Consider the following 13,237-nt stretch of genomic DNA (forward strand, 5'->3'; position numbering starts at 1 on the left):
TTACCTCAAGTAAACATTAGATTCCCCATTTGGAAGATTAGGATAATTCCTACAAATCACACTGAATTGTTACAAGGTTTAAATGAGATAATACAATAAGTGGGCATTCAGTATATGGTAGAGTTATATACAGTTTATACATATAGTGTGTGTGTATACATATATCTCCAAATTCTGATCTCTGATCTGGATAGGAGAGTCGCAGCTCCATTCCAAAGGGAAATTTATGTTCTAGGCTCCCTTAAAAATTAAGAAGCCAGTTCTAAACAATAAAGTTTCTTATCCTTGCTAAAAAGTATACTGTTACAAAATTATTTTATGTTTCAATTATCACTTAAATAATGCTTTTGTCCTATATATCAATAGTTTCTAGAATTAAGTTCATGCAAGTAGAAAGTAATAACAGAAAGTATACCTGAGCCTCTAAAAGCTAGCTTTGTCCAAGTCTCTTTCTAAAGAAAAGAGCCGCAGGCAATTCTTCAACATGAAGAAGCACAGTACCCCAACCACAACTAACTAGACCAAAAGTAACGAGCTGGAAGTAAAACCAACCACCAGTGACTATGGCAATATCAAGACCAATTATCAGCTATGCTCTCCAGGAACAGGGAGGAGAGATGCATACAGAGAAGTAAGCAGGGATTCATAAAGAATGAAGACTTATTATTTTTGAGCTATTAGAGAATTTGAGCTATTAGAGAATCTTGAACAATAATCAACCACTATTAGAGATCACCAGGATAAGAGCACAATTTCCAATTCTTGGAAATACTAGAACACACAAACACACACACATAACACACTGCTGTTAGGATGCTTATACCATGCTTCTCTGTTTCCCTGTGCCAAATAAAGCAATACTTCTGAAAATTTTCGAGTCAATACTCATATCACAGGAGAAAGTAAAGAGTGCTATGGACAATCCTGCTGAAATGCCTTTGGAATTTCCCATTGGATCTTAAATTTTCATGAATTACTTATCCTGTGCCATAATATGCCAAGGAACTGTTTTACTGTAAAACTGTTTTCATTAAAATCTTTAAGCACGGGCTTCCCTGGTGGCGCAGTGGTTGAGAGTCGGCCTGCTGATGCAGGGGACACAGGTTCACGCCCCGGTCCGGGAAGATCCCACATGCCGCGGAGCGGCTAGGCCCATGAACCATGGCTGCTGAGCCTGCGTGTCCGGAGCCTGTACTCCGCAGCGGGAGAGGCCACAACAGTGAGAGGCCCGCGTTCCGCAAAAAAAAAAAAAAAAAATCTTTAAGGGCTTCCCTGGTGGCGCAGTGGTTAAGAATCCGCCTGCCAATACAGGGGACAAGGGTTCAAGCCCTGGTCCGGGAAGATCCCACATGCCACAGGGCAACTAAGCCCGCGCGCCACAACTACTGAGCCCACATGCCACAACTACTGAAGCCTGCGTGCCTAGAGCCCGTGCTCCACAACAAGAGAAGCCACTGCAATGAGAAGCCCGTGCGCCACAACGAAGAGTAGCCCCCACTCACCACAACTAGGGAAAGCCCGCGTGCAGCAATGAATACCCAACGCAGCCAAAAATAAATAAATTTTTTAAAAGTATATATACAATTCAAAAAACAAAATCTTTAATCAAAACTGATGCTTCAGAAAGAAACGCCATGCTCACCCTACATTTTCATGAATCTTCTAAAACCAATCAATGCTTTCTCCCAGGAAATGAGAATCTAAACTGAATATTTTAGACTTAAGATAACCCAGACATTATTTCCTCAAAACTGAAAAGATTCCAACTATTACATAAATCAAGAAACAGTAAGTATTTTTCTGTCTTCCAGAATATTTATCAGAAAAATCTCAACTCACGATCTGATGTGTGGGAAATCCTCTTCAATTTTGCTTCCTGTGTTTTTGAAAATTTGGAGTGCAGCTTCTGCTACTTTTTCATCATCCATTTTCAGACAAGCCAGGAGAGATTCAAATGTTTCAGCAGAATGAAACGAGATGGGATGTGTAAATGAGAGTACCTAAAAAATGATCATAAAAAATGATCTGTAATCCTTCTCACCTTTACAAATCTGAAATGTTACATATTAGAAATACTACAAATCCAAGTAAATACAAAAATAATTATGCTAAAAAATCAATAAGAGCACTATAAATAAAATTTAAAACTTACTCAAATATATAACAGAAATGTTCTTGTGTAGGAAGACTGTACAGTCTAAAGAAACAATTACCTTCAAAATTAAATTACATGTACCATAATTCTACTCAGAATAATCTGGATTTGGTTAATGTTTGGAGAGGGGGGTGGTGGAGAATGAAGGTAGGAGAAAAGGAAAATGAGAAGAGAGAATTTTAAAAAATATCTCTATGATTCTAAACAAAGATCATTAGAAGAGACCAGCTAATAACATTTTCGGAAAAAAGTAATCTAGGGAAGGGGGTAAAACACCAGACAATAAACGATATTGTAAGGTTACAATAATCAAATCAACATGGTACTAACATTAAAAGCAACAACAACAAAAAATAAAGCAATAAATAGAGCTTACCGTATATATGCACTTAAGATAGGGTGTAATAGATTATAAAGATGGTAACAGAAAATAAATGAGAATGGATGGAATTTTTATTTTTAATAAATAGTCCTGGTAAAGGTGGATAGTTATTTGGAGGAAATCAAATTAGACCCTCCCCTACAATACACAATTTCAAAATAAATTTTAGCTGCGTTGTTTCAAATTTAAAAATCACGAACAATAAAAACCCCTCTGAACATGACAGGACTTTTAAGCTTAAAATAAACAATTAGACTCAAATGTAGAATGTAAAAACAAGCAAGTAGTAGAAAAACGTATGAGCATAATGCCATATTTATAAGACTGAGAAACAAGCAAAATAAGTGATGTTATTTAGAGATATAGACATAAATGGAAAATCTATACAGAATAGTTAAGAGAATAATAAACTCCAGATTCAGGACAATCAGACCTGGAAGATGTAGGGTAAAAAGCCACTCAGTGAACTTCAACAGTATTAATATTCTATTTAATTTGAGTTCGCATTCCTTTTACTTTCTATTAGTATTCATTTTATTACTATACTTTATAACTTAAACAGAATACATTTTATTTTTTTATATATCAAATATGTCCTATAAAAAAGCCAAGGAAGTTAAAAGCACACTTAAGTCAGTTAAAAAAACAAAAGATTGAGATGTCAGTAGAAAATGAACACAGGATAAAAGCAATGAATTCACTATAGAGAAGACACTAATGATCAACATATGAAAGGTGGATCTCACTAGCAATAATTATATAAATTAAAGCATTATTTTTCGCTTATCAGATTAGTAAAACTTTTAAAATTTTATACTATTCCAAATTTGTGAAGATAGGAGATAGGCACCTTCATACACTGTTGACTGAATTATATATACTGTATGAGTACGATTTCTCTGTAAAGGAATTTGAATACACATATATCCAAGAATTTTGAAAGTGGTCATTCTCTTTGACCCAGTAATGTCCTTCTAGTATTTTAAAAAAAAAAAAAAGAAAGAAAGAAAGAAAGACATTAGCAGGAGCTCTTATTTACCTTAGCAGTAATAAAATTAGAAAAATCTAAATATCCAACAATATGAAAGTAGTTGGGAACACTATGATATCTCCAAAATGAACTAATCAAAAAATAATGTTTATTATTATTTTTAGTATGAGCCAGACACTCTGCTAAGACATTAAGTACATGATTTAATTTAGTCCCTGTGAGAGAAGTACTGTTACTAACTCCATTATAGATGAGGAAACAGAGGCAATTAACTTAAAGCATACATCTAAAATAAGATCTGTTTTTTGACACTTAAAAATACTGTCAAAAAACACTGAGAAAAATGCTTATAATTTATTATGGGAAAACAGTCAAGATACGAAATTGTATTTTCAGTCTGATCTCAACTATATAAAAGTGTACATTTTTCTAAAGATTAAAAGGAAACAAAATATATTTATGAATGATAGGCTTCTCAATGTTTTCTTATTAGTTTATATTTTCAATTTTATCAACAATTAACTGATATCTTTGTAATCAGTAAAAGGTAGTAGTATATTTTAGCTAACAAAATAACACATAAAACAGACTTTAAAATTTTGGTTCTTCCTGTGGTAGGGGTAAGCAAGTTCTTTGTTTACTAATGAAAGCTTCAAATTATAATCCTTAATATAGTTAATACTAGGTTATATTATACAATTTAAACCTGAGAATATTTAGCTTACATGTTAGAATAAACATGCAATTTCAAAATTACCTAAAAATGATTAAGAAAATTTTACTTCAGGTTCTATAAACCTAAAGAAGCAAATCTCAAGTCTAAAAAATCCAAACTATATATGTTTAACAATTGTCTAATTAGGCACTGAATTTCACCTTAAGCATATTTACCTTAAGCAGTTCAAGACCTGCCCTGATGGCTTGATCAGTTGGAACACCCTCATCTTCATCATCTGCTGTTCCATCTATTGACTTGTTTACTTGCTTTATAAGAGCACTAAAGCATGAAAAAAAAATTTTTTGTCATTTTCTTAACTCTTCTATTAGCAATGTCTAAGAAAAATAATCCTGAATATTTTCTATATAGACCACAACTAAACCACATAAAATTTGATACAGCTGTTGCCCAACCATTATGGCAAAACAGAAAGCTATAGTAAATATAGCTTCTTTCTGAAATGATATTTTCCTTTGTCCATTCAAATGAGGTCAAAATGTTACCTGATTTGCTGTTTATTAATGCTATATTTTTATTCTTGTATTTTCCATGTAAAGTTTATGCCTAAACATGTGAATGATAATAGATGTTTTCTAACTATCTAAAGTTCGTTATTACTCCAGTAAGTAGAAAAACGTACATTGAAATAAAGGATAAATGGCAACATTAAGCACTTTCAAACCATCTAGCAAATATTACTGTGTCTGGGACTGTTATGAAAGCCAGAAAGGCCTCCTCCTGAAAGGTGTAAAAATGCCACATAACAGACACACAATAAATCCTCACTAGAACATTCAGAATATATCAAAAAGGAAACACAATGTTTTGAAATTTTCTTCTAAAAACAAGCTTATGTAATTTTAAAATAATTATTTGTAATGCACTGTCTATTATCGAAAATAATCATTCACTCTGGTAGGTATTTGTTCTTTTTACAAAAAAACAAGTAATAGACACCAGGTTAGAGACATAATACATATCAAAATATAAGAAAATTCAATTATTCAATGTTCCTTAAAATGTTTAGTAGATCTACATTTCTACAAAAACATTATGTACTCAAATCTAAGGTCAAGCTACAAGTCAAATATACCTGTCTTCCTTGCAGCGTCCTCTTAAATTTATCATTCCCTTAACAATTAGTATCTTTGAGGATGTTTTGTCCTTTTCTGCCCATTTTCCCTGATTAACTGATTCTCATAGCTCCAACCACCCCAAATAAAAATCTTCAGCCTGAATCCTCTTCCCATATTTTCATCAGTCCCAAGGTTTCATTTTTACCTAGATGTACCATAGGAATGAAAAATACCATATACCCAAAATTAAATTCATTATTTTCTTCCATGAGTAAGAGCATGAAGCTCTCAAGTCTAGCGAGGGAAGGCCAAACGCCAAAAATAAGCAAACAAATACATTAAAATCAGGGAACAATAGGACTAGAAAGAAGGCCAAGACAAGAAGACAAGACCCTTGGTTAACCAGGGCAGTCAGGAAAGGCATTCCTGAAGACGTACAATTGAGCTAGTAACCAAAGAACAAGAGCCAGTGATATAAAAAAATCTATGAGGAAAAAGCATCAACCTGGAAAACCAAAGAGAATCAACTGAAAAACTATTACAAAATACTGATAGTTCAGTGAGGTGACACCAATAAAACACTAAAAATCGACTGTGCTGTTCTGTATTAGCCAAAGCCACCTAAAAAATACAGGCGGGTAAGGGGTAGAAGAAATCTATTTATAATGACAAGCCAAAATATACAAAATAACTAGGAATAAAAAGTTTTAGGGGCTTCTCTGATGACACAGTGGTTAAGAATCCGCCTGCCAATGCAGGGGACACGGGTTCAAGCCCTGGTCCAGGAAGATCCCACATGCCGCAGAGTAACTAAGCCTGTGCGCCACAACTACTGAGCCTGTGCTCTAGAGCCTGCGAGCCACAACCACTGAGCCCTCGTGCCACAACTACTGAACCCTGCGCGCCTAGAGCCGGTGCTCCACAACAAAAGAAGCCACCGCAATGAGAAGCCCGCGCACAGCAACAAAGAGTAGTCCCCGCTCACCACAACTAGAGAAAGCCCACGTGCAGCAACGAAGACCCAACACAGCCAATAAATAAATAAATGAATGAATAAACTTATTTTAAAAAGTTTTAAATGCACAGAATCTGTACATAATTTCTGAAATTATATTAAGGGAGCATAAAGATTTGAAAAAATCAAGACAAGCATGGAAACACAGAATTACACAAATGGTGTTTTCCACTACATCTCAGAGGAACACAACTTGGTGTAGGACAAGATTCAACAGACACATTCTATAGCTCATTTGGAAAAATTAATTAATGTTTGGGAACATCTAGTACATTTTAGGGGAGGAGGGATGAAAGAATTTTCTCAATGAGATAAAAATGTATCATAAAAGCCTCAAAAGACAAAGAAACCAAGGCAAAAATCCAGTAAGACCCCAAATGTAAGAATTTATGCTATAATGAGGGAACATCTCGAATCAAATGGGAAGGAATCAATTTTTCAATAAATGGAGCTGATACAACTAGCTATCAGGATTTTAAAAAAGGATGGATCTCTATCTCCACCTTACAACGAAATGAGTTCCAGACCAATTAAAGACTAAATGTAAAAAACATAACCATCTGATATGATACCAAAGGCAGAAAGAAATCATAAAGGAAACAAATAATAGATTATATAATTTAATATTTATTAATGTCAAGCACAAATTTAAAAGGTAATCAAACTGTGTTACTAGCCTTACTTTATAAAGCATTCATATAATCAATAAGACAATTCCTCTAAGCCACTCACAGAAGAATAAGAAGAAACACAATTAGCCAAGAAACACATAGGGAAAAAATGTTCAATTTTATTCACAATTTTTTGTTTTTTTAAAAAAATAGTACCATCATTCACCTATAAAAAGGCAAAGACTGAAAAGGTTAAGTCACTATCAGGAAGAGTTAGGTGAACTGGACACTCATTGACTACTGGTGGGAACAAGAGTGGAATCTTTCTGCAGTGTGGTGGCTAAAGCAAGAGGGCGCTGGAGCCAGACTTCCTCAGTTTAAATGCCGCTAGCTATTTCCCAGCAGTGGGAAAGTTACTCAAACACCTGTGTAGCTCACTGTTCCTTACCTGTAAAATGGGAATAAAAATATTTCTTGCCTTATAAAGTTAAGAAGTAAGTTAAAACACGTAAAACACAGAGAATCAGCCCAGGCACATTATAAGCACTAATGGCTACTACCTGTTACTATTATTTATGTTTGAACACTTCTTCTGTAACACCATGACCTACTAACTGCTAAAGTCAAAGACCTGTTTTGGTCCTCAGTCTTTCTGTTCATCACACATATTACTGCTGGAAACTTTTTCTATCCTAAGTTTCAAAATACTGCAATAACCTGGTTTTCTTACCTTTCTGTAATTTTTCTACTGTTAAAAAAAATTTCAAGGTTCTGTCCATGATCTTTTGATCTTTTTAACTTTTTTCTACATAATCTTGCTCAGGGAACTATCTATTCTCACAGTTTCACTTTAAATTTAATTTGCCTTGATTAAAAGAAAATTGCGTCCAAATAAGCAGCGCATCCTTTCTTACCAGCTCCTTTCATTCTTTTCATGGTAATACTACTCATCATCTGGACTTGACCCCGTATACTTGTGACTCCTCCCTTTTATTCCCCATTTCCAGTAAGATGACCCATTTTTTACGTTGTTCTTTTAAAACCTTCCTCAAATATGTTCTTTCCCTTCCATCCCACTACCACCATCCACAGACAATTATAACAACACCTTAGCAGTCTATCTTTTTGACTTCCCTCCTCCTATCCATCATCAATCATTCCTGGTTCTCAACAGAGCAAAGAACAAAGTAAAAGCTCTGAAGTTAGATCTTATAGCCTTTCCACAATCTGATCCCAAATGCTTTTTTTTTTTTTTGTGGTACACGGGCCTCTCACTGTTGTGGCCTCTCCCGTTGCGGAGCACAGGCTCCGGACGCGCAGGCTCAGCGGCCATGGCTCACGGGCCCAGCTGCTCCGCGGCATGTGGGATCTTCCCCGACTGGGACACGAACCCGCGTCCCCTGCATCGGCAGGCGGACTCTCAACCACTGCGCCACCAGGGAAGCCCCCCAAATGCTTTTTTAGAATCACCTCATAACACTTTTACACTTCTCCATATTGTACTTTAAATAGATGGCAATCATTTTCTAAATATCCTTGTTCTTTCCTATCCCAGTTAGCTTGGCTTATATTAATCTCAATACCTAGAATACTCCTCCCATTTCTGTAGAAATACAATCTTACTCCATTCTTCCTCTTAGGTCAAATACTACCCCCTTTGAGAAATCTTCTTTCAGTCCTCTGAACACTATCTGCACCAATTTTATAGAACTATAATATAATTTCCTGATTAAAACTCTCTATTCCCTTACTCAACAGAAGGTTGATGAAAAGCAGAAAATATGCTTTGCCAATATCTAACTAGCATCACTTCAAATATATTGTAGCAGGCATGGGATTATTTATTTAATTAATGAATTTCAGTCTGATTCAGATTCTTCCTTGTACTAATATAGAAGTTCTGGTTTTTTGTTCTGTTTCCTTTTGTTTTTCAAACTGAAGAACCCTTTCTTCAAATGAAAAATGATGCAAGAGGAGTCCAAAGTGACAAATGGGCATCCAAAGTAGGGTCTGTCTCCCTACTCTATGGAGGGTCACAAGTGAAAAGCTACACCCTATGCCCTCAAAAAAAAAAAAAAAAAAAAAAAACCCCAAAGGGGCTTTACTGAGTACAGAGTGTACCATTATTATTATTTATTTTGGAATCCAATAAAGCTCTGAAAGGTACTACTGATCACTAATAAATCAGTGTGCTATATACATATTTTATAAGTACTTTCTTTTTTCAACCAGTTGAAAGATTTAAGGAAAAGCTATTAAAAAAAAAAAAGAAACGGGGACTTCACTGGCGGTCCAGTGGTTAAGACTCTGTACTCCCAATGCAAGGGGCACAGGTTCGATCCCTGGACAGGGAACTAAGATCCCGCATGCCACATGGTGCAGACAAAAATAAATAAATTAATTAATTAAAATAAAAACTAAAAAGAAATAAATAAATAGAAAAGAAAAGAGCTCTTCCCACATTTTATAAAACCAAGTACAGATATAAATAGAAAGTATTTTCCAAGATATCACAGTCAGGTGATAAAGTTTCAGGATGAAGGTTGTTTTAAAGATAACATTTTCAGTTCTCAGATATCTGTGAAAATGCATCATATGTTGTTTTACAACATATTCACTTAGTTTTCTTTTCCTGAGAACAGAACTGCAATTTGTTTCTATTAGTTAACCTATGCAAGCTAACTAACTAGTATACTAGTAACAGACAAAAACTAGGCTTGGATTGACAAATTCTCATCCAAGTTGAAAGAGTACCTAAATTAAAATATATAACAAGAAAAACTAAATACATACATATATATATACAGAGGAGTGTATGTATATATACAAACATATACATATATATGAATAGATCTATTTACAGATATCTACAGATTAGGGTATAGCCATTATGTATATACATAAACCTATACTATGAGTGCCTTACTCAATAATGAGCGCAGGTACCCAATAATGATTGACTACTAAAGCATGAATGAATTAATAGTAATGAAAATTCAATATTTTAATATACAAATACCTGATAGATTCAGTATCTATGTGCACAGGTGCTATCCTCTCCAAGAGAAACTTGATCATTTCCAGAAAAGGATTTGTAGGCTGTTTGGGGTTGCCCAACTTCTTAGTTATTTCTCGCTGTAATGTAGATTTTTAAAATATTAAAAAAGTATTTTTAAATAATTCATTACATTAAAATGTTAAGAACCTATAATAATTAAAACCACATAGTATTGGTGCTGGAATAAACAAATCAATAGGAATAGACTAAGAATTTAGCATAGGAGAAAGGTAATATTTCAAGTAGGTAGGAAAAAGGTAGATTATTCAATATATTGTTATACTGAAATACCTGAACAGACATTTAGAATAAAAGCAGAGTTATATCCCTATCTCACACCTTACACCAAAAATATTCCAAAACGATGAAAACAAATACGAAAGAATAAAACCAAGGGTCAGTGGATATACAAACTTCAACAAGCAAAATTATTAGGGGAGCCCATTAAAACTACAGATTCCTGGGTCTCATTGTGAAGATTCTCGTTTAGTCAACCTGGCGTAGAGCCAAAAATCATCTTTTTTAAAAAAGAATTTAGGACGATGCATGGGCAACAGATTAAGAAATACTGACATCAGGGACTTCCCTGGTGGCGCAGTGGTTAAGACTTCGTGCTCCCAATGCAGGGGGCCCGGGTTCAATCCCTGGTCGGGGAACTAGATCCTACATGCATGCCGCAACTAAAAGTTCGCATGCCACATCTAAGGAGCCTTCAAGCCGCAACTAAGGAGCCCGCGTGCTGCAACTAAGACTGAGCACAACGTAAATAAATAAATAAATATTTAAAAAAAAAATACTGACATCAGTAAACATTTTCATTGACCTGCAACAGAATGGGATTTCATAAGCAGGACTCCAAAGACAAAAACCTTGAGGAGACTGCTGATAGACTTAGCGAGATAACAAAACTATAGTATGTAAAGGACATCATAAACAAAATGAAAAGGGAAAACTACAACAGATAGAAAACTATATCTGCAGCTTAATTAACATACAGTGCCATGACATACTAACAAATGAGATAAAGATAAATATTCCAGAAAAATAGGCCAAGACTAAAAAACACACAATTTACAAAAGAAATAAGAATAGCTAATATACTGAATGAGAAAAAATGGTCAGATGACTAGTAACCAATTTTACAAATCCTATCAAAATAATGATGTTTTTGTTTGAGTTTTGCTTGTTCCCAACAGTGATAACTGGCCAATAATGAATTTATCCTAAAGAAATGAAATCAAGACTGTGTAAAATTACTTAGCTATAAAGATTAAGTATTCTTTACATTAATCAAAAACTGGGAAAAAATTTAAATGTGTAACACAAGTGGGCCGTTCAATAAATTATGGTACACGTATTCAATGGTGTGCTATGTTGCTACTAAATATAATACTGCAAAAGACTAATTAACGAGAAAGTAAAATGTACGAAGATACATGTATAATATAAACATACACCATAATATTAACCACTGTCTCTATAGAGGAATTACAGTTTAATTGTATTGTTATTTTTGTGATATTTTCTAAATTTTACGTAACAAATTACAAAAGGGGACAAAAAAGATTTGGAGGTTTCTCCAAACATGAGCTCTTTTTAAATTTCTCTCCTTACCACACAACCTTCAGCCTGTTTGCAGGAGCATGTTGGACTAACAAGTACTTCTAACTGTTTTCTTATTTTCTCATCATCTTCTAACACCTGTGTGAATTTCTTCATGAAATCCTGAGCCTTACCAGGATCTGGCAAATTTCCTTAAATTAAATTAAAATTCAATTAAAATACAATTTTAGAAATTTATCAAAATAATAAATGAGATCAACATTTTTCATTCCTTTTATTACTTTGATGAATAATCCTAACTTACAAATTCATTTAATTTAATGTGATAAAAATTGTAGAGCACCTTCAATAATAAATTTTCACAAATAAAAATCTGTTTCCTAGAAACATAAAATAAGATCATTGTGAAGGACCATCTATGCAGAGAAAGACCAAACTGGCTATTTCTAAATAACTCCTTATAATACTTAAAGGCATTACATGTCTACCTGAGTAATACCAATTTTATTACTATCCCTTGAGCTTGTTGTATACATTGTTCTTTTGCAATTCAGAGTAAGAGATGAAGATCAATCAGTTTTACCTAGAAGAAACCATTTTCCTGTACTGCACTGTTTACTGTTAAACCATCCAGAGATAATGCACACACGCACGCATGCTACTTGGCACCAACCCATGCTGAGCAACACGTTCCAGGTGTTACTGCTGGGTAGGCCATTATCACATGAGAAAGGATGAGTTCTTGTAGAATCATAGATGAGTTTTATACTACTCTTCTAATACATCATGTATCAAAACACTTATGAAAGCTAATAAAATATTCATCCTAGAATCTTTTTTTTCTGGCTACTCACAACTGTGAGGGAGAACAAGACTAGGTAGGATCCTTCTAATAACAGAAATTATAATATAGAACTATGGACTCTAATAAAAGTAGTAGAAATGTGTTGAATCTTAAAATATGAATACAGTAAATGCAGTCTTCAAGTTCATATACAACTCTGAAATTCCATTTTAACTCTTGGCTAGATGACTGAATATAGTAAGAACAAATTTTCCTCCTAACTACTTGACTGTATGACATTTCCATATTTCTAGAATACAAAAATTCTACTGTACTGTTTGTCAACAGTTTTGGAAAATGTCACTTTACAGCCCCTCCATAACATATAGGCATCATATTAAAGGCTACAATAAAGCATACCATTTAAGAAACAAAACAAAAAGAAGTGAAATGGGGATAGAGGGAGGGGGAGGGAGAGAGAGAGGAGGGAAGGACAGAGATGGAGACAGGGAGGAAGGGAAAAACAACAACAGAAAACCCCTTTAATTCAGGATTCTACAAACGTACTAGACCATGGAACTCTTTTTTCTGATGATACTATTAACACCTGCAGGATACTGGCATTCTTCACAACAGAATTTGGGAAATACTGTACTTGTTGTAAGAAAATGGATAGGGGGTTAAAAAAAGAAAGAATATAGGAGACGATCTCCTTTAGGGGACAGTGTCTGCAGCCAAACAACCAGAGAAATAGTTGTTAAAAAGCAATAGCACAAAATCACTTGCTTTAAGTTATCCAAAGGGACTGAAAACTAATTTATGTTTAACTACTCAGGACTAAAAGACATTTTGGTCTTTTTGGGAAATTTCTACTCATGCTAAAA

The 13,237-nt window shown here is 34.3% G+C and overlaps 1 protein-coding gene across 8 annotated transcripts in view; it reads right to left on the minus strand.

Moving 5' to 3' along the window:
• Positions 1–13,237, minus strand: part of PDS5B (PDS5 cohesin associated factor B) — a 197,241-nt gene that overhangs the window by 65,463 nt on the left and 118,541 nt on the right. For 7 of the 8 annotated variants that reach the window (XR_007473087.1, XM_004282205.3, XM_004282206.4 and 4 more), the window contains 4 exons: positions 11,621–11,760; positions 9,968–10,083; positions 4,420–4,525; positions 1,840–2,000 (listed from right to left, as the gene is read on the minus strand). Coding sequence is in view for 7 of the 8 variants with exons in the window: in XM_004282205.3 (XP_004282253.1) it covers positions 1,840–2,000; positions 4,420–4,525; positions 9,968–10,083; positions 11,621–11,760 (523 nt within the window). In the remaining variant the exon portion in view is untranslated. Of the gene's footprint in view, positions 1–1,839; positions 2,001–3,325; positions 3,512–4,419; positions 4,526–9,967; positions 10,084–11,620; positions 11,761–13,237 lie in introns of those variants that run through there. The other variant, XM_049701102.1, reaches the window with a different exon arrangement.

This window comes from Orcinus orca, chromosome 18, assembly GCF_937001465.1.
Source record: "Orcinus orca chromosome 18, mOrcOrc1.1, whole genome shotgun sequence".
Taxonomy (NCBI): Eukaryota; Metazoa; Chordata; class Mammalia; order Artiodactyla; family Delphinidae; genus Orcinus; species Orcinus orca.